At 37.9% G+C, this 23,426-nt stretch overlaps 1 protein-coding gene across 1 annotated transcript in view; it reads right to left on the bottom strand.

The window, feature by feature from the left end:
- Positions 1–16,635, bottom strand: part of nphs1 (NPHS1 adhesion molecule, nephrin) — a 137,267-nt gene extending 120,632 nt beyond the window's left edge. The window contains exons 1-3 of the mRNA XM_051679119.1: positions 16,477–16,635; positions 8,918–9,009; positions 719–913 (exon numbers count right to left, since the gene is read on the bottom strand). Of these exons, the coding sequence (XP_051535079.1) occupies positions 719–913; positions 8,918–8,981 (259 nt within the window). The 5' untranslated portion in view covers positions 8,982–9,009; positions 16,477–16,635. The remainder of the gene's footprint in view (positions 1–718; positions 914–8,917; positions 9,010–16,476) is intronic.
- Between the last annotated feature and the right edge of the window lie 6,791 nt (positions 16,636–23,426).

The raw sequence follows: 23,426 nt of genomic DNA, 5'->3' as shown, positions 1-23,426 counted from the left end.
CACACCTATCATTTCATTTCTGAAGACGTGGATTTAACTACTGGAGTCATATGGATTACTTTTATGATGCCTTTATGTGCTTTTTGGAGCGTCAAAAATTTGGCACCCATTCACTTGCATTGTATGGACCAAAAGAGCTGAAATATTCTTCTAAAAATCTTAATTTGTGTTCTGCAGAAGAAAGTAAGTCATGCACATCTGGGATGGCATGAGGGTGAGAAAATTATGAGAATTTTCATTTTTGGGTGAACTAGTCCTTTAAGACATTATTTTCATGAACAAGTGGAAAAAAAGTATGCGTGTGTGCGCACGCACGTGTGCGTGTGTGTGTGTGTATGTGTGTGTGTATATATATATATATAATATATAAAACAAGATATATTAAACAAAACATAAGTCCAAGTGGTAGTATTTTTTGTACTGTCTTTTAATTTAAGCTGATAAAGAAAATAAAATTTAAAAAAAAAATCACTGCATAACGTATTACAATAATAAGTTACATAAATGTTTTGGTTTCTCAAATTCACCTGACTTTAGCAACTGTACTGTAACATTTTCCGCATGAACTGCTCTGAGAATAGTTTCAAATTCTCCTGCTCTTTGGGGACATGTGCTCGCTCGCGCACATCTAACAACATGTCAGCAAACATCCCGGCAACTCGTGAACGTTTGTTTTTAATCATCGCACGTCAGTCTTTCCATCCCTCTGACTTCTCACCTCTCTGCTGGTCTCCTGTCATGCTGTAGCGTGGGTAGCCAGGCAGCGATCTCTGAGGTCCCAGGAGCAGCCCATCTTTTACCCACTGGATGGCCCCTGAGGCCCTCAGTACTTCACACTTCAGCAGAGCTGTGGACCCCGCCCTTACCGTCACATTACGTGGCTCTGTCTTGAACGCCTGCTGCCCACACACACCTACAAAGAAGGAAAGACAAATGAAAGTAATGTGAGGTGAGTGAAGGTTAGGACTTTTTTTTTTCTTTAGTTTTTTACAACAGGCTTCTTTGCCTGAATGCTGTAAATATATCTGACACTATATGCGTTATATACGTTATTATAGTTTTTAATTTTTATCTCAGGCAGATTAAATTCACTGACATATTTATCGAATTGGTTATATAAGTATAGCCTACTAACTTTAGGTGGCAAAATTGCTTGGTGTGGTGGAAACAACACCACAACTGTGGGACGATCATAATTTTAGAAAAATGGATAGAAAACATTTTCACACAATAAATATTTAAATGTTTACTCTTCATTTAGATTATCATAGTTTTAAACATGTTATAACTTATTTTTATAATTAATTTTCTTAGTTTATTGTTGAAAGTCTAGGTCTAGGCAAGGCTAAAACAATAAAATCTATATACAAAAGGCATTTGAAAAGATTAATGGCATGGTAAGTTTCTACGTCTGTTTTAATGTGACCTTCTGTTTGTAACCTTGTTTTTGCCCCCTAAAGTTACCAAAAGAAAAAAAAAAATTAGAAACCTGTTAAGTTTTCATTAAAATCAACCCTTGGGACATGAAATTGTCCAAAGTTGAAGAAACACCCATATTTGTATTACGTAAGACTGTCACATATGGCTGGTGAATTACTGTGGGTGCCATAAAAATCTCTCTGTGAAAGCAGTATTTGCCTCCCACTATGATATTGTACTTAAGCATGGCTGTGCTGTTCCTCATCTCCATATATGTTTTATTGACGACAGATTGGAGCCAATTTGGCTCCGCAAATGAGTCAATAGAGTAATTACGGAGAATTAAATCTCTCCTCGGTGAGAAGGAGTGCAGGGAAAATGAAGGTATGAAGGCATCTCACATCCTTCTGCTGTTTTCTTAGCTATCAATACACCTTCAGCTAATATCCACCCAGAAGAATAATGGCTGGGCTGTGAAAGACGCCTGTTTCCTCAACAGTTGGGCTGAGACATTATGATTTGTGGGACACCCATCTGTGGATCATTCTTTGGAATGGGGTTGGCTTGTACCTGTCATAAACATGATTTAACGGGACATAACACTGATGCTGACTCTCTGGCGACCCTGTTGTGTAACATCAGGAATGCAGTTGTGGATACTGGGTGTGGGATATCAAGCCTAATTAAAGAAAGGTGATATTCATTAGTGGTTTGAAACTTTAAGGAATAGTCTAACTAAAATGAACATTCTTTCGCTGTTTACTCACACTCATGTAATTCCAAACACTGCTGTTATTTTGTCAGTGGAATGCAAAAGTAGAATTTTTTTGAAGAATCTTTATGCGGCTTTTGCAATAAAACAACAATTCACAGTGACCAGGGGCTGTCAAGCTCTAAGAATGACAGAAAAAAAAAAAAGAAAAAAAAACTTTTTTTACATGGCTTGTACGTATTGTGGCAGTTACCTGGTGAAATGAACTCTAAATGTGCTAAACAACAATGATTTTTATTTACTTTCACAGAAATCACTAGTAAAATGGCAGATTATCAGTTCATAAACACTTACTTTCCCTCTGTTCCTCACAGAAACTATTACATCAAAACACTTTTGCTATAGTGCATGGCATTTAAAGCTATAAATTTTAACGTTTAAAATACATAACCAACTACAGTACATTTACAAACTTGTTCAAGTAGCTCAACTGAAAGTGTTGCACTTGCGATGCAAAGGACTGGGATGGAAGTCAATGCATGAGCCAAAAGTGTAAGAGAAGCACCACAAAATCACATGGCTGCTTAAAAGGATATTTAACCCAAAAATGTAAATTCTCTCATCATTGACACCCTCATGCCATCCCAGATGGGTATGACTTTCTTTCCTCTGCTGAACACAAACAAGATTGTTAGAAGAATTTCTCAGCTCTGTAGGTCAATTCAATTCAAGAGAATGGTGGCCAGAAGTTTGAAGGTCCAAAAAGCACATAAAAGTAGCATAAAGTAATCTATAAGACTCCAGGTGGGTAAATGCATGTCTTCAGAAGCAAAATGATAGGTGTGGGTGAGAAACAAATCAATATTTAAGTTTTATTTTATTTTTTTTAACTATAAATCTCCACTTTCACTTTCACATTCTTCTTTTGTTTTTAGCGATTCACATTCTTTGTGCATATTGCCACCTACTGGAGAGGGAGGAAAATTTATAGTAAAATTGTTTTTTCATTTATCTGTTTCTCACCCACACCTATCATATCGCTCCTCCCTGGCCAGTAGGTGGCGATATGTACGAAGAATGTAAATCGCTAAAAACAAAAGAAGAAGAATGTGAAAGTGGAAAAAAAGGAATTGAATATTGAAATGTTTCTAACCCACACTTATATATCTTCTGAAGACGCATAGATGCATTTAACCACTGGAGGCTTCTGTATTACTTTTATGCTGCCTTTATATCCTGTTTGGAGCTTCAAAGGTCTGGCCACCTTTCACTTGCATTGAATGGACAAATAGAGCTAAGATATTCTTAAAAAAATCTTCCTTAGTGTTCAGCAGAACAGAGAAAGTTATACACATCTGGGAAGGCATTAGGGTGAGTAAATGATGAGAGAATTTTCATTTTTGGGTGAACTATTCCTTTAAGCAATTGTGGCTTTCATCTCAAAATTGATTTTTATGACATTATCGGTCAGGTATAGGTTGAAAAGTTAAGGGTAAGATGAGTTTTGTTGATTTACATTTCAATAGAGGATTAACCTTCAAAACCTCATCTGCTTGGGAGACAATTTAACTCGCTTTTAGCATCACTCAGTGGACATTTCACCTCGGAACTTCCGTGATACATGTAATGAACCACATTATATAATTCTGCAAAAATGTCACCACAGTCACGTAATTTTCATGAGGTCAGGCCGCATTCTTTTATTCTGGATAGGAACGCGAGCTAAATGCAAGCTTAGAGGAAGGGCAAGATTATCAGTGAATAACAATTTTTAAAAAAATCACAAAGCTTTTGTATGACTTAAGAAAACTTGGAAAATACAGTAACACCATATGGACTACTTTTATATTACATAATTTTCTTTTTGCTGACAAAAATTATTATTATTATTATTTTTTTTTTTTTTATGAGCTAGATAGGCTCTGGTCACTATGAACTGGCATGTGGAAAGAACAGCATAAAAATTCTTTAAAAAAACAACAACAACAACTTTTTTTGTGTGTTACATAGGTTTGGAATGACATGACAAGGAGAGTAAATAATGACAGAATTTCATTTTTGGGTGAACAATTCCTTGAAAGCTAGCCACACTAGGCAGAAAACATTTGCGCTCCTCTTGAGGCCTAGAAGTACTTGATATGGATGTGATGTCTGACTTTTATCAGGTTCCTCTGATGTGGTCGTGGCTTTAGCCAGTCTTCAAAGACCTCTCAGAGCCTATGATTACTTGGAGACTCTTTAGTGTGAAAAACTAAATGTAGCACACACAAAAAGGTCAGCTATTTTAAGACACATTTTCTTAAAAGGCCATTCCCCAGAGCCCTGGCGAGACTTTTCAAACCCCACCACCTCTTTTGAGCCAGTGACAAATATCCAGTGCATCTGGGCACACTTCACTGCTCGCACACGCCCAAACAACAGAAGCTGCAACTTCACATAAAGGCTGCATCAGTCACCTCACGTCAAACTTGAAGGGTACAATTGGACACAAGCGACAAGCCGAAAAACACATTAGCATAATGTTTACATAAATGAATACGTAAACACAGTGGAAAGATAATCAGCATGGCACGTTTAAATGATGCAGCCAGCCGTACCCAAGCGCGCTCTTCCCTTTAGCTGCCTGAAAAGAAGAGATAGGAGAGGAAAGATATGTCAGACACCCGCCCACTTAGATTCCCACTCCTGATGCGGTGCATGACGTCTTATTTGAAAAAGATTATGACATGGGATTAGGCTGTACCATAGAATCTGACTTTTATTCTATAGCAGGCGTCATTTAACTACAGCTCCGGAACAGAAAGTATCAACACTAATGCAATGTACAACACTGCATTATTCTCCTCCCTTTGTAGTCTAAATAAACACCACTCTGAGATTTTAATCACAACTATTGTGTTTTCCCTTCAAGGACTCAAAGGAAATCTGACAATTTCATGGAATGGGATTTCAAAGTCACTATCAAAGAAAATAACATTTCTGCTTATATCGTCACCAGTGATTTAGAATGACAGGTGAGTCAAACTTTAGCAAGACTTTGTTCAAGACCACAAGAGGAGTTTCAAGGCCGGAATTCTAATATTTTTAGCCGTGATTGGCAATATCAGTAAATTGCTAGCTTCCATTTACTACCAGACATTATATTCAGACATAATTAAAGTACAGGTGGTGTCTCACATTTAACATATTGTTTTCTCCAGTAATTTCCAATAAGGTTAGGCTCACCTATTGCACATTACTTTAAGTGTTATGAGGTTGCACTTAAAAGCAAATAATTGCATTTCTAGTTATATATACAAAACAAACACTGACCATTTTTTTTTTTTCTTTGTAAAGGTACACTGTAAAAATGTTTGGAATTTTAACAGTAAAAGTTTTAATTGGTTCACGGGTGGTTACCTTAAAATATACAGTTATTTTTTTTTTTTATATATATTTAAAAAGATAATACATGTAGTTTTACAGAAATGTTGTAAAAATGATTTTTTTAGATGTAAAAAAGTATGATTTTCCCATATAATTAACAGTAAAAATGTATATCCTGTTTAACAAGAGTACGTGCATTTTTTACGGTAAATTATTGTTAAATTTACATTAAAAAACAATAATCGGGCATTCTCAGAATTCCCTGCATGACCCAACACATTTCATTATATTTTATGGGAATAGTTATGTTTCTTATTTTTAATATCAGTTATGTACATTGGGGTGTTCTGTGTTATATTTGATGTAGTTTAATTAATGTGTATTACATAATTTTAATTTCACATGTGTTACCCTGATGGTGTTTAATGTTTGTGTGAGTGACACTGACTGACATTTTAACATTTGCTCATAGGCCATTTGGCTAGCCATACATTTATTAATTTTGTGACCAGGCCTGATTGCTGCCAGTTACAGTATGTCCAGGTGGGCTGGTAGATGGCATAGGTACAAAGCTAAATAAAGATTTTTAAAATGAAGGTAATCACAGAAAGACTGATTTTTCTTACAATAAAACCCAAATCTATGTAATCCATTTAAGTTAAAATAACTTTAAATTCATGGTTAACTATATAGTTGTGTTATCTATACTTGTATCAAAAGAAACATACACATACTTATCAATTAAATGGTTATATGAAACTGTTTTCCTAGACATTTTCCTAGAAAATATAAATTGAAATGATCTGATGAGGGGTTTAAATTCACTTTTTCGCCCATCAGCCAACTTTCACTCAAAAAAAAATGTTAGACTATTTTTAAGATTTACACATTTAAATATATCTTATCCTCTTTTAAAGTTTTATTAACCCTCCCATGGTATTTGGTCATTAAATACTGAAATAAATCCTTTACTGAAAACTTTATGGTAGAAAAATGCTTATTCTGTGTCTTCTCTTTGTAACACCATGGTCAGGTTTGAAGACAAGCATAATGACATAGTTTTTGCAGTTTGACATTTCAAATCAATTTTAAAATGCTAAATTTTGACGAATAATAGTTTGATAATGTCTTATTATATATCCAAATATAGAATTAGGTTAGAACAAGCCATCTACTGGCAGTTACTGGCATGACATGGTTTTCAAGTCATGTTATTTATATTTTGTTCACCAGATGGAAGCAATCTGCCACCAATTTGTCACATTCTCATATTTTCTTCATCTTTGAACTTATAGAATTGCAGGTTCTGAATTTTTTTTTTAAAATTTTTTTATTTATAGGCTCATTTGTATATGCAAATTAATGGTCAAATTTAGAAATTTACATAAGATCAAAATAGCATAAAATACCAAAAGAAATGCATAATGTTATTGTTCTTACTTCAGCAAACAATTTTTTTTTTATCATCATAATAAAGTGTTACACATCTAAACCTTCCAGTCAAAAATGACCATGAATACCAAAGGAAGGTGTCATTTTTTTAATACAATAGGAAGGTTAATTAATTTCTTTTAAACATTACAATTAAATTTGATTGTATTCTGTCTTGAAATTGATCTTTTGTTATGAAACTGAATTGCGTAAATATGTATGCATGTATATTAAATCTGTAGTATTAAATTATCCAAATGAATCGGCCTGAATTATAAATCAATTCAGATTGCTTTGCTAAGACGCTTGGTTGATTCTTTGGCAGAAACAGACAAAGTGTCATTCATTTGCGAATCGGGTTTGGCTTGTTTTGGTTCTAAACAGCCGAAAGAGAATGCTGTACACACAACTTAATTGTTGAAATATTGGAGAGAAAATGTAAGGTTTTAGTGTGTAGCATGAAATAATGTAATCTACAAATCAAAACAGTTGATTTTCACCCACATCTGGTATTAATTGTATGACAGCAAACATTTTAAGTATGACCTTCTGTGGGGGCTTGGGTAGCTCAGCGAGTATTGACGCTGACTACCACCCCTGGAGTTGCGAGTTCGAATCCAGGGAGTGCTGAGTGACTCCAGCCAGGTCTCCTAAGCAACCAAATTGGCCCGGTTTCACATGGGGTAACCTCCTCGTGATCGCTATAATGTGGTTCTCGCTCTCGGTGGGACACATGGTGAGTTATGCGTGGATGCCACGGAGAATAGCATGAAGCCTCCACGCACTATATCTCCACAGTAACGCACGGATTGACGGTCTCAGACGCTGAGGCAACTGAGATTTGTCCTCCGCCACCCGGCTTAAGGGGAGTCACTTATGCCACTACGAGGACTTAGAGCATATAGGGAATTGGGCATTCCAAATTGGGGAGAAAAGGGGAGAGAAAAAAAAAGTGTGACTTACTGTAAATATAAAAAATTATCTAAATACCTTCTGGACCACAGTAATTGATATTATTTGGAACAAAAAAACAGCTTTAGTGAACCCTCATGTTCTGTTTAGATTGACTGTACATTATGGTTGAGGTCATTGAGACCCCAATGCAGTATGTATCAAATTAATATTGTCAGTTTTGATATTTACCTTTATCTTCCTTTAACATTTATTATGTTCCTCTGACTTAATCAAAACACATAGGCTTATAAGATTAGAAAACGTCAGTGAGTATAACCTGACACCTAAATGTTAAGCATGTTTTTGAGCTAATAAAACAGCCTTGGGGTCCCTTGAACTCCAAAAAGACATGAGGGTAAAATAAATAAAGATGCCATGAGCAAATTTGGGGCATTTTACGTCTTTTTAAAACTTTACAGCTATTTTATATTGGCCTTTCACTTAATGAAAAGGCAAGCTGTGCCACTAGGTAATATCATGGTAAAGTGATGGTATAATACAGTTATATCATTGGGCCTACGTGTACCTTGCTAATGAAAGAATACTATATTAATGCACAATGCTATTTAAGCACTTCAAAGACTACCATGGTCAATGTTTAATCATTGTAATATCACAGCACACTATATGGGCATGTTGATATATTGATTGACCACTATTAAAATGTCTGTGGTGGTTGGTTGTAACAGTCATATTTTGGCAGAAACTATGGTTACCATGGTCACGTTTTTCTGTAAGTGTAGTATGGTTTTGTTCCTGATTTCCTGATTAGCTGTACAGCTTTCTTTCTTTGTTTTGTAAAATATGCTCAAACTTTGATATACAGTAGGCCTATTATTCCGATTACAGTATGTGGCACATTTTATCAACTTTATCAATGAGTAAAAACTTCTGTTAACGACAAAGCTATTGGTTCTGTAATTGCTATAATGAATGAGCCTTTGGTTTTTACACTGTTTAGATTAAATAATTAATAATTCTTATCCATTTTATGACCACAAAATAGCTGTTTGGCCTTACAATTTCAAACTGTACCTTTGAAATATGCCAGAAGAAAAAGCCAGCCACTTGAGAGGACGAGTAAAGACAAGAACTCCATCTCCTCCGATCATAGGCCAACAAAAAATCTGTGAAAACAAAGAAAGAAAGCTATATGCAAAGACACATGCACATATACACACTTAAGAAGGTCTAGCACATTACAATGGCTTCTCTTGATTTTTTTTTTTAACCTTCACAGTCCATTGAAGCACTCCCTTTGAATAAATTCAAGTTTTCATAAAGCACCTTAGGTACACTTCAAAGTAAAGCCCAGGGAGTGTTTCTATACTGCATGGCAAGAGCTCTTGCAGGGTTCATGGTCATAATACCATGCTTTAGCCTCCTCCAATACTCCCTGTCTCACTCTCAAAGCCAATAGCACTTGCCTTTCCAGTCAGGTTGCAATCTCTTCAAATTACCAACCACAGTGGAACAAATAGTGATTTACTTAATTAAAACTAAACATTTTCCCATCTAAATAAACAAAAGAAATTGAAAGCACTGGCTCCTTGAGGCATCTCCCTTGGTCCATTAGTTGCAGTCCAATGGGCTTTGATAGGAATGAACTCTCACTCAATTATACTCTGCGCCCGCAAACAGTCCCAGACGCCAAACTGTGAATGCACAGACTGCAATCTTCACTACCATGAATGGATAGAGGGCTTTCAGTCAGAGTTTACGCATCCTATATGAAGACATTTTTTAAACATCCCTTCATTTACGCTCTCTGCCTTGTTTTGTCACATGCGCTTAACAGCCTATTGACATTCCTTAAACATTCTGGTTAGAGTTTGTTCTAAACCACTAACCCCAAGTTATTAAACTTTTACTTCAACTGAAACTGCTTAACATAGACATCAAATTTTGTTTTGCTGCATCAAAGTCATTGTAATATTGGCATATAAATTCCAATAAAGCTGCCCCTGTCATGTGTATTTTGTTGATTCATGTCTTTTATTTGGAAAAGTTTAGTTCCCTATCTGTCATTCACTTGACATTGTGTCAATGTAATGACACTAGGGTGTCACTCTTGGGAGTCCAGGACACCTCTGGTCTTTGATAAAAGGCCAATGAAAATTTGCAAGTGGTATTTGCATGCCACTCCCCCGGACATATGGGTATAAAAGGAGCTGGCATGCAACCACTCATTCAGATTTTCACTTCGGAGCCGAACGGTCGATGTTTACTGAGCTGACTGTTTATTCACCTCTGCTGGATCTGACGGCGCATTTCAGCGGCTTCTCCCTCCTCTGCACTGGTGCACTGCAGAGAACACCCCTGGGCGCTTTGGCAGAAAAAAGAGAGTATATTTTCTGAAAGAGTATATTGCTCTAAAAGAGCGGCACACACAGAATGTCTTTTTAAAGACGCATCTTTTTAAAGATGCTTTTCCGTTTGTGTGTTATTCCTGGTTGCGGTCATTACCTCTCAACTTCAGACGGTCACGATCGCTGTCTTTCGTGTCTGGGCACAACCCACACGGGAAGACCCCCAGAAATGCGCAGTCGGATCGGTGCTTTCCTTCCTGCAGGAGAGGTTGGAAGGGCGGCTGTCCCCTTCCACCTTGAAAGTGTACGTTGCTGCTATAGCAGCACACCACGACACAGTGGACGGTAAGTCCTTAGGGAAGCATGATCTGATCATCAGTTTCCTGAGAGGTGCCAGGAGGCTGAACCCCTCCAGACCGCGCCTCGTTCCCTCATGGGACCTCTCTGTAGTTCTTCAGGGTCTACAGATAGCCCCCTTTGAGCCTTTGCAGTCAGCTGAGCTTAAGGCACTCTCCTCGAAGACTGCCCTCCTGACTGCGCTCACTTCCATCAAGAGGGTAGGAGACCTGCAAGCGTTCTCTGTCAGCGAAACGTGCCTGGAGTTCGGTCCGGGCTACTCTCACGTGATCTTGAGACCCCGACCGGGCTATGTGCCCAAGGTTCCCATGACCCCTTTTAGGGACCAGGTGGTGAACCTGCGAGCGCTGACCCAGGAGGAGGCAGACCCAGCCCTGTCGTTGCTGTGTCCGGTGCGTGCTTTACACATCTATTTGGATCGCACGCAGAGCTTTAGGATCTCTGAGCAGCTCTTTGTCTGCTTTGGTGCACAGCGGAAAGGAAGCGCTGTCTCCAAGCAGAGGATCGCCCACTGGCTCATTGACGCCATAGCTATGGCATATCACACCCTGGACGTGCCACCCCCGGTAGGGCTACAAGCCCATTCTACCAGGGGTGTAGTGGCCTCCTGGGCCCTGGCCAGGGGTGCCTCTCTAACAGACATTTGCAGAGCAGTGGGCTGGGCAACACCCAACACCTTTGCAAGGTTCTACAACCTCCAGGTGGAACCGGTTTCTTCCCAGGTAGTGGCACGCAATACAAGCGGATAAGCCCGGGATAGCCGGCCGGGTGTATCACTTGCACATAGCGCCTTTCACCTCCTCTGAGCTGAAGACGTGCACCATTAATTCCCAGTAGTGTTCACAAACTATGTTCCCTGGTTGACTTCCTCCGAGCCCTGTGGCAGTTTTTGGAGAGACTCGCTGCCGGCCCAGTACACGTGCTAACTAAGAGCCCTGTTCTGGGGTAGGTGCTCCGCATGTGGCGGTTCCCTGTAAGGTAACCCCATGCAATGTATATCTTCCGCTAATTCGTTTCCTTGTTGGCAAACTGCATCTTCCTTGGGCAGAGCCCCCTCTGCCACAGTCTCCATGTTTGCAGTAACTCCTCCCACGTTGGGTAGGATCTACCATGAGACTTCTCCACATGACATACTTCCGACATAGTTTGGCAAGACCATGTGATGTAATTTCCACTTAAATATCCCCCCTCTCTCTGGGCGAGGTGTGGTCTCTGCGGTGTCCTCCCCTTGGGAGGGACACCCCCCGACTAGACCTGGTCAGCCCAGTCAGATATTCCCCCTTTTTTTAGGGAGTGGAAAAAAAGGGGAAAAGAGGCCATGACTAGGCTAGCCTGTCTCTATCTTTTGGGTAGTTGACTTGTTCCCAAAGGGCCGTTCGACACTCATAACTATGTTGGGGGAGGTTACGTGTCGGCCTGGTATGCTGGCTACGAGGCACACAGTTGTCTGCCCGTCACACACCGCCAGTTCCTGTAACACAGCTCAGCCAGTTGCAGCGTTTTGTATAGGGACCCCTAGTGTCACTACATCGACACAACATTGAGTGAGTGACAGATAGGGAACATCATGGTTACTTGCGTAACCTCCGTTCCCTGATGGAGGGAACGAGACGTTGTGTCCCTCCTGCCACACACTGAACTACCCACTGAAATGGCCGGACCTTTTCTCGGCTCTTCAGCATAAAACCTGAATGAGTGGTTGCACGTCAGCTCCTTTTATACCCGTATAAAAGAGAATCTCAGGAATGTGATCAAGAGGAAGATGGATGGTCACAAGCCATCAAACAAAGACGAGCTTCTTAAATTTTGTGCCAGGAGTGGCATAAAGTCACCCAACAGCAATGTGAAAGACTGGTAGAGAGCATGCCAAGACGCATGAAAGCTGTGATTGAAAATCAGGGTTATTCCACCAAATATTGATTTCTGAACTCCTAAGTTATTAAAACATTAGTATTGCATTGTTTAAAAATGAATATGAACTTGTTTTCTTTGCATTATTTGAGGTCTGAAAACACTGCATCTTTTTGTTATTTTGACCAGTTGTCATTTTCTGCAAATAAATCCTCTAAATGACAATATTTTTATTTTGAATTTGGGAGAAATGTTGTCAGTACTTTTATAGAATAAAACAAAGAAAATTTTACTCAAACACATACCTATAAATAGTAAATCCAGAGAAACTGAAAATTTTGTATTTAACTTTTTTGTATGTATATATGGTATATACTGTATATATATACAGTATATACAATCAATGAACACTTCATTAGGTACACCTGTACACCTCCACATTCATGCAATTATCTAATCAGTCAACCATGTGGCAGCAGTGCAATGTAAAAATCATGCAGATACAGGTCAGGATGATCAGTTACAGTTCACATCAACTATCAGAATGGGGAAAAAAAAATTGATCTCAGTGATTTTGACCATGGCATGATTTTTAGTGCCAGATGGGCTAGTATGACTATTTCTGAAACTGCTGATTTCCTGGGATTTTCACACACAACAGTCTCTAGAGTTCCAGTGAGCAGAAATTCTGCAGATGGAATAGCCTTGTTGATGAGAGAGGTCAACGGAGAATGGCCAGACTGGTTCGAGTTGACAGAAAGGCTACAGTAACTCAGATAACCACTCAAATGTACAAATGTAGAGAGCAGAATAAAATTTCAGAATGCACAACATGTCGAACCTTGAGGCGGATGAGCTACAACAGCAGAAGACCACATCAGGTTCTACTTCTGTCAGCTAAGAACAGAAAGCTGAGGCTGCAGTGGGCCTAGCATCTGTGTACCTCAGCAGAAACCGAGATTCATCAGATCAGGCTATGTTTTTCCTGTCTTTAACTCTCCAGTTTTGATGAGCCCGTGCTCACTGCAGCCTTGAATCAGACAACCATTGTTGTCCTTGTGTAGAATCTTTTAAGAACAGGGTTTTTAAGAATAGCAGCTTTCGATTTATGAGTAAAATAAGGTCTTTGATTAACATTACTCAAAGAGACCTTTATGTTTTGTTCTAAAACATAATTTCACACCCATGCCTTAAATATGAATTTTGAAACCACTGTTTCTTTTCTATAAAGGTAATTTGCTAACTTGCCTTGCAAGCACTGGTATTTCCTTCTAGGGAATTCAAATGTAGCTCTAATGTTCTCCAAGTATGACATCGACTAATCACAAGACAGAAAATAGTTTTTGTTCTGAATTCACTGCTTTGCCAAAGTCACATTGCTTGTTGGAAAAATTTAGTTCTCTTTTCTTTTTGAGGCAAAGCTAATTTTGTGTGTCATCTAAGAAAGTCATTGGTGCTTCGGCAGGGAGATGTGAGAAAAGTTTGGATGTCTGGAGTTTTCAGTTGTTTTAAATGACTCAGCGGTTCCTGTGCAGGTCTTTAATGAGATGTTCTACAGGGCTGTCTAACCTCCCTTCCCCTCAATCCACAAACACAAACAACCACCTTAATTGCAGGGAAAATGTCACCATTGCACAAGAAGGGGAAATTAATTAGCCTTTTTCTCAATTTGTTTTGCTCATGTTTCCTTGTCTTGTCAAGCCATGCTACTGCAACTTTGCTGTTAAATTTATCTCAACAGATGAGGAAGGGACAAATCATGGAGTGTTATTTGAAAAAAAAAAAGTGGAGATACTTTTGTGGTATGAATGTGAAAAGAACTAAGTGAGTAATCCTAAAATGGACACCGACTGAGGAATGGTTTAAACAAAATAAATAACAATAAAAAAAATAAATAAATAAATAAAAGAAAAAGAAATTAAAATAAATACAAAATGTGTTAATAAGAAAATTTGGGGTCCCTGAGCTGGCTGAGCAACTGGATGGGGTCCCCTGGGTATGTTAAGGTTGAACACCTCTGATCTACATGAATGTAATATTAACAAACCAATTTCTTTTAGAGTACAAATGATCTTCACTTTTGGTACATTGAATAGCAATGTAATCTGCACACTTAAAGCTACATCGACATCAATATGATTCCTACGTGCTGTCAAGGATGTCATTTCATCCAGTGACATCTGACACTTGAGCAGCAATTTGTTTACATCTCATATATGTCCTTGACTGTTGCCTTGTGTCTTTGAAAGCGCTAAATTTTTATATGAAATTCGATTTCCTGTTGGTAAAAAACCTAGTAGGGTTCTGGTAGTGCATGATAGGTTCGGCCAGAGATGAATTACATGCAATGACCTGTCAGGGACATTTGAATGTTTTTCTTTCATTACATCATCAAACAACCCTATACTCTCAAGTTGGGACATATTTGATGCAAAAACGGCATGAAATCTCCCAATGTGCAGAAAATGAGCTCTCTGCTCCCTGACTAGGACATGTAGATGTTTTTGCAAATCCAAGTACCTTCTTCACAACCAGCATCCCCTGGGTAGGTTATAGGCTACAGTACATACAGAGCAGCAGCATATTATATGAATGAACTAAGATGTGGTTTTGTCACTAAAATTTGATTAGATGAGCCACAGTCAAATGCATATTTTTATTAGGGGTCAAGCACTGAATGTGCATGGCACCTTTTGAATCTGTCAGTTTTCTTCTTATTTTTAACCCCCAATGTGAGTTTTGGCACACTGATAGGGGAGGGTATGATTGGCCCCTGACCAAAGTTGGGGGCTCAAGTCCAAACTCTATAGTGCCACCATCACTTCAAAAAATGCACTTTTCTTCTGCTTATACCATGTGAACTGTTTGGTCTCGAAGCAAAATTCCTTTTTCCTCCAATTACTCACTTCATGGTGATTGTAATGCACCCCTAACATTAAAACACCTCCCATTACATTTGCCACCATACTGGATTGAGACGTTAATTGTTTTGTTTTTTCACTACTACTCCTACAAACATGAACAGATTTGAACAAAAATGGCTCAGATGATCTTCAGATCAATCCACATAGAAATGACTGAAAACAATGCTGATTTTTGCCTTTGTTGAAAAGTTACACCAAAGCGAAGTTAACAATGTTGGTGCAAAACAGGAGTTGAAGCTAAATCTCGGCTACACTTGGGTCTATATTAACACAGATTTGGCTAACCATTCAATGCTCCTCTGTTAAAATACCAAAATCACTATTCGGTTAATCTACACACGCAATCGATGTATGTAACACAACCCTATAAACAGTATATATATATATATATATACTGTATATATATATATATATATATATATATATATATATATATATATATATATATAGGCAATATATACCCCATAACCACGGTAAACCATTGTAACGCACATTCTTTTATGGCTTACATTATAAACTGAACACGTCCAACCTCACGTTAACTCTACTGTAGATTGTATATACATATTATTCAATACAATGACACATTAGCATACAGTATAAGATAATGACAGTTGGTTGGATAATTATTTTATGTCCTCTTAAGATGCATAAATTATCAGCATGTGTCAGATAAATGAATATTCATGATAAATAAAAGTAGTTCATGTCTATGAAATGCTCAGAATAGAGATCATTGTCAGTTGACAGTATTCGACATTTGTGTTATGGTGGTAAGAGTGCCAAATTTTAAGACCAGTGATGGATTTCATCCACTTTTAGCATCATAAAGAGTCAACACACTTAAAATGCTCTTTGTTTCAAGTCTTTATCGTTGTTTCAACTTAGTATCTCAGCTTTCACACAGAAATACTTCTGTCTCTCTTCCATCCATCTTCTTGACACAGAAGTCAACTTAGAACTGACAGGGGAAACAAAGAGAGAGAGAGAGAGACAATGGCCTTCTTTCAACCCTCTTTCTCCTCACTCTCACTTGTCTTCTTAAAGCCAAAGGAGAGATGGAGAAGAAAAAGAAAAATATATAAGCCAGGCAAAGAAGAGAATGTGTCTTTGAGCGTGAAAAAGAACTTGCATGTGAGAGAATTGAGCTTACCTGTTGAGCTTCGCTGCTTGCCTTTGTCTTGCCTGATCTGGAAGTTCCTCTCTGAAGATGTTCACGGACTCTGGTGAAGAAATGCCAGTGGGGCTCCCCTACACACATTCCTCTCACCCTGATAGTTTAAAAAAATAACTGACAGCAATGGAGGAGTGGAACGAGGGAGGTGGTAAGGAGGATGACTGTAAAGAAATGAGATGAGATAACTTTCTTGCTGACTTTAAGAATGTGCTAACACTTTTATGGTGAGTTCACATCATGTTGGAATTACCACAATTACAAGTTTCCTTTTCTTGTTTATGTCTTCGTCGAACTCGTAATCGCTAGTTGGAAATTTTATGAAGGCCTCGACTTAAGTAGTCACTTCACATAAAAACAACCAAAATGGCAGCCTCAGCAGTTAAAGATAGTTACAAATATTTGTTTTATTATTTTTTATTATTTATGTTGATATGTTTAATATTTGGGTAGGTAGGTAGGTAATTACAAGTTTAATGCCATGTCAGCAACTAAGGCTATTTTCATGGCAGGAACTGTGTTGTGTAAAGGGTTTAAGTTTTTCAACATGTACATAGAGTTTTATAAATATAATAAAAAATTATAAAATGGTAACACTATATAAGATGTTTCAAATGGACATGTGATAAAAATGTTAAAACTTTTCCAGGTAAAACCTTATAAAACAAATCCCTCAAAGAGCTTACTGAATAAAATTGTCGTCTACTTGCATTAAAAGCAGGGCAGACAAGTAAGATATGTTTAAGAGACAAGGGAGTCTTGCAATAATGACATGATTGTGGTTCCTCGCCTTTCAGAATAAATACATGCGTGAGTCTTGAGTGGCCTATACGACACCTGGTGTATACTACTTGATCATGTCTTGTTTCAAAGGAAAATAAAAGTTTGCGATAAGATATTAGGAAATATTTCATTTAACATTAGTAGGGAATATTTCATGTAATTTGTTGATAACACATGCATCCCATTCTACTTGGCACTTTGTTAAGATATGAGTTCAGAGTAGGCCAGAGGTCTGAAGGAGGAATTTTATATTCTGTTATTTCAATATTGAGAGCTTCTTTAGCAGCAATGTCAGCTTGTTCAATGTCAGCTTTTCTCTGTAAAAGGTCTACTTTAGTTTGGATGCAATCCACTATAGGGTTATCAGAGTTTGGAATTTAAATTGCTTGAATACAAGATTTTGGGTCAGTAAAGATGATAAAGCTCTGTTGTTGTGCATTTTCTGTGTTCCAGGGCTAAGAGTAAAGCACAGGCCTCAGCTGTAAAAACTGAGCTTTGTCCTGGGGTATGCATATGCCATAATGCTGGTGTCCAATCACTAATGCTGCTGCAGATACACCGCTGTCCGTTTTAGATCCGTCTGTGTATACAGGTGAATAAAGAGGGAAACGACTTCTTGTTTCTAGATACTGCTGTTGGTATACATTTGGATGAGTCACTGCTTTCTTCTTGTGGGTTAAGTCTATGATGATGATAGGTTTTTTTACGAGAGTTTTTTACGAGGGGTATAATGCTGAAATGTGTCTGATTTAAAGTGTCAAATTAATATATAGGGCTTCTAAATGGGGTTTAATGTGAATCCCAAAAGTTCTGATGCTCTTAGGTCTGGTCTCATACAAATGTAGGTTTTGAGGGTGAAAGACAGAATAAGTTGGGTTATGTTGATTTGCTTTGAGTTTGATTGCATACTGAAGAGATAGTTTCAAGCGCCTATTTTGGAGTGAGGGTTAATTGGCTGTCAACTGGGCAGATAAACTAAGTTTGAATTTTTACCTTCAATATTTCCAAAATTCGAATAATATTCAGATTTTAAAGTCAGCTGATCTTTTTAAACTGATTTTCTTAGTCCATAAGGAGATTAAATACATAAACCATACAGCACCATTATATTACTGCAAATTACATTCCTGGCTGTTAAAAAAATGGCATTCCAATTTCAACTAATGTGCATGAAATAAATAAATAAAAAGTTTTAGCCGGTCCATATTTTCAATGTTAAGTCAAAAGAAAAATGTGTGTGTGTGTTGGGGGGGGGGGGGGGGGGGGTGTTATGCTTCAATAGACAGTCCACATGTTTCACTTGAACTGATTCCTACTACTCCAGACTCAAGCTTCATAATAACAGCGAACAACCACATTGTTTTTTATTCAGTACAGTTGTATGTAGAGTAGCAATATTCACAGATAGCAGTGGTATTCGGCTGAACTCGGTGGTGAAGTGGCTCAAACTATGCGCCTAGGCCAGGGGCTGTTCAAACAGGCGGAACACAACAAAAAGGAACCGAACGCTAGAATCTCGAGACAGACACACATTTCCAAGCTGAACTCCTTTCCTGACAAATCATTTAAACAACTCATTACTTAATCTGAGAAACGCTTATAAGAGAGCAAGACGTAACAGCCAAGTACCTCTACCAACTGCAAGGAGCTGTTCATTCCGAACGCTTTTGCAACCATCCATTTGTTTTTCTATGTAAACGCACGCTAGATGAACGTCTTTGTTTCCCTTTGTTTTTGTTTATTCTGGAGTGCTGTTTTTTAGATGATGTGTCTAATTAAAAAGAACTTTAAAAGCATATTGAGATACCTGCTTACTGTTAAACTGTATTTGTTGCGCTGTGTCTAGCCTTTTTTAGTGATCGATCTGAAGTCATCTTCAGTGCTTGGAACACATCCAAAATTCGAATACACAGTTTTAACATTCAAATGTGCATTTTTTCTTAAATGTGACGAATATTCGAAATTCGAATTTTAATTTGACAGCCCTAGCTTCGATGTACAGGCTCTGAACTGGTGAGGTTCTGAATGCTCCTAATACAAGTCGTAATCCTTGATGGTGTACAGTGTCAAGCATCAGTTTGTAGGATTTCCTGGTGAAGTAATATATAATACTCCCATAGTCCAAATGGGATCGGATCAGTACTCTATAAAGGTGCAAGGGGACAGTGCAGTCTGCTCCCCATTTAGTTTTCGCCAGCACTTTCATGATGTCCATGGCTTTAAGGCATTTGTTCCTCAAAAATGTCATATGGGGGATAAGACATTTTGTTGTCAAAAAGAAGTCCTAAAAACTTGATTTCCTTTACAACTTTGATGGGTTCTCTGTCCATAAATAGTTCTGGGTCATGATGTAAGGATCACAGTAGGCAGAAATGTGTGCAGACCGTTTTTGCTTTAGAAAATGTGAATCCATATGCAACTGACCACCGATTAATCTTGTATATACATAACTGCAGTTGTCTTTCAATTGTGCTCAGGGTTCTTTCCTCTGTAACAGATGCAGAAATCATCGACATAAAGACTATAGAGTATGTTGGAACCAATGACATTAATGATGCTGTTGATTTTGATGCTAAATAGAGTGACAGAGAGAATGCTTCCCTGAGGAACTCCAAGTTCTTGTTTTGTGCAGAGTATTTCCTATCTGGACTTGGAAATGTCTACTGGCCAAAAATAAAAATGGGGAGTTGTCCTCTGAAACCCATTTGATGGAGTTCTTGTAAAATACCATATCTCCAGGTTGTATCATATGTTTTTTTCTAAATAAAATAAGACAGCTACAACATGTTCTTTTTTATATAAAATAATTTAGTACATATGATTCTATCTGAAAAGATTTGTAATAATTGTTTTTATATGACATTTTATTAAAACAGTATTACCCTATTTTATATGCTCTTTAACATTCTGCAACAACATATAGGTGTATTAATGAATTAATGCAGCAATTACATGTTTAACTCTTATCACCAAAAAAGCTGCACATGGATCCATGGATAGGCATTTTGAATGCTGTTGTAGGAATTAATAATTTCTGAGTCAGAGGATGTGAACAGCCCGTCTCAGAGATTTCATCATGTATTTACAATAATTACGATACAACTTAAATGGACATTACAGCATAATTTTCTGTTACAGCACAATTTTCTGTAAAGCTGCTTTGAAACGATGTGTGTTGTGAAAAGCACTATACAGCGAGCGTTAGTGTGCACCTGAGTCCGTTTGTTGTCAAAGTTTGGTTTGTTTGGTTGGTGTAAAAGCTGTTTTTTTCAAACACTGGTGTGCACCAGTTAACCATATCCAAGTCCACTTGAAAAGGTGGTTTGGGATACGTGTAACTGATCCTGCTCGACCCGCTCTGAGCAAGATTCGAACCGCCGTCAGCCGGTATGGGAAGCGGGCACGCTCATGTGGAGGCTAAAGGCTACAGTCCCTACCGTCAATCGCTAGTGCACCTCTTGAGGCCAGGGGAGTGAGATTTACACATACCGCACAGCTATCACGTACCGGCTAGCTCCCGCTACACTCACCCCCCTAAACCTCACTCCCATTCGAGTCACGGCATCAGTTTTGTAGTGTGTTTCTTCTCGACGACACAAAGAAGTCACCGACACCACTGTCTTTGGTGGACCACATCTGCAGTTTATTAAAGAACTGGATAGGAATTAAACACACACATACCCTCAGTTCTGTGGTCTCTCTGTCTGTCTCACTCAAGTCTCAGGCCGTTCTCATTGACATTTAGCCCAACCAATAACACTTTTTCCATAAACAGTGTACTTTTCAATTGTTTTACACAAAACAAATATCACGGATTTGCACATTCATACCCACAAAGACAGTATTCAATAATATATGTATATATAACATCAAATATATCCAAATACATGTCTATATATATTCAATGTAAATAAAATAAAATAATATAAAATATTACACTAAAGTAGAATAAGTGTATTTCAATCAGAATTCCATCATTTGATCGTATAGTAGTAATATATTTGTTAAACACTGACATACCTGCAGTTTATTAAAGAACAGGGGCCGGTTGCACCAGCTATACGCAAGTTACAACTTCAAAGTCATAATTTACGCACTACTAAATATTTGAGCGTTGCACCATTAAATTTAGGTAGAACGTAACCCTATGTATAAACTAAATATTAAATAGTCTGCTAAGCATTGCCAATCATTGGTTTCAAGTGTCGTTGTAGTGAACTATTGTTTTTGCTGCACGCGGGGGGCCACCAGCATGGGTCTCCAGGCAATTGCCAGGCTTGCTTGTCCTGTAGGTTCGCTACTGATTGGAGAACCAGATGGTAAATGGCAATGATGTCACTCAAATGTAAAACTAGAGATGTTAGGCTGGTTTGAGATGAGCAAGTTCTTGCTGTGATGTCATGGTTACGGATGCCAAAAAACGTTTTGTAAGGGCCAGGTGACGTAAGGTGGGTTTTGTAAGCTGGATTTTTCCAGCTGCGCAAACTGCAAGCATGATGGGAAATGACTTGCTGACGACACAGCTTTACGCTCATTGGATTAAACAACCGTGATGTTTCGTTTTCTTCAAAAAAAAAAAAAAAAGTTAGATTTCGTTTATTTCTAATATTAAGTTTTATGTGTATAAATGATATGTGAATATTCCCAACACTCTGACAGTTTGATCTCTGTATGGGATATGTGATTTTTATCATATTTCTGAAATATCTAAAATACGTGTCTTTATTAAATTAAAAATTGATGGAAAGACACATCTTATTGGCAAAATTAAATAACAGGTACACTGAATGCCTTTTCATCATATTTATTTTCATTTTAAAGCAGCAGAATTTAAATTATATTCACTTTATCAGCAACAGCGTATGAACGTGAATCCTGCGATATCTGCCTTTGATCTCGTAGGTGTCTGATCCAATACGAGATGTGAGAATTGTCTGACTTGACACCACGTATTTCACTCCTCCCCTGACTTCAGCCGTCTACTCTCATCTACTTTCAAGGCAAGGCGTTTGGCATCTCAAACGATCCTATTATTTTTCAAACAAAAATGCATATTTTTCTCATAAACTGGTGAGATATTAGTAAAGCATTATGCACAGAAAACACAAAAAGAAAAATAATAGACAAAATATATATATATATATATATATTATTTAAATAGGCCTCTACATAAATTCACCCAATAAATCAACATAAAGATAACTTACAGTTTGCTGGAGTGTTCATGTAAAATCCATAACACTACTTACAGTTTTTGTGAACTCTGGTATGGTTCTCTGTTGATATGAATGCAATCTTTCTGAAAGACCGAAAGTGAAGTGCTAGCGATGATGTATAATTTGCATCTCTACATGATAATGTGGATGACAAAAATGTACCCACCGTGGTTCGGACCCCAAAAAAATCCAATGTGAACAGAAACCTGTGAGGGCAAGAGGTTGGGGGAATCGAAACAAGTGTGAAAAAACCCTTGTATCATGGCACTCATTGTCACGGTCGGCCCCGGTCTTTTTTTCTCATCACGTCCAGCCATTAGCGAGCCTTTTAATGAGCTTAACGGAGCTACAAAAGGGTGTTAACATACAGGCCATGGCCTTTCTAATTAACTACATCTACTCTAAAACAACACGCTTCTTGTCTTTCTAATTCATTTCTTGTTCATCTTCACTCTGTTTGCGTGTTGAGGGACCCTGGTACCCTCGTAGACATGAAGTGAACACAGTGGTCTCCACAGCGACCAGTTTTGTAACATTTATGCTCATGCATAATAAATATTGAAAAGACTATTCACTTTATTTTATATACTGAATGCTCCTCAGGGGCCACCTTGGCTCTCTCATGGTGCACAGCAACAGATTTTTACACAGAATTTTTTTCCACAACTGAATATTTGATTTTGTGCTGCAAATCCCAGTTTTTTCCCCCCTGCAGTTTTTCTTTATTTTATTATATGCCACATAAAGGAACAAAGCAAACTGTTGTTTGCACCGAGACGTGGATTGACTTTTCTTCTGGTGTCGCCACAGAGAGAAAGCTGTTGGAATATTGAGTGATTCTTCAATAAATAAAGATTTTTGTCTTTAGGCATGTCTTTACTTACTTTACACAGGGCAAAGCTCTATAGCCATGGCATGTCTCATCTTCCT

This window comes from Myxocyprinus asiaticus, chromosome 39, assembly GCF_019703515.2.
Source record: "Myxocyprinus asiaticus isolate MX2 ecotype Aquarium Trade chromosome 39, UBuf_Myxa_2, whole genome shotgun sequence".
Taxonomy (NCBI): domain Eukaryota; kingdom Metazoa; phylum Chordata; class Actinopteri; order Cypriniformes; family Catostomidae; genus Myxocyprinus; species Myxocyprinus asiaticus.
The sequence above is the reverse complement of the archived record's forward strand: the minus strand, read 5'-3'. Positions and strand labels throughout refer to the sequence as shown.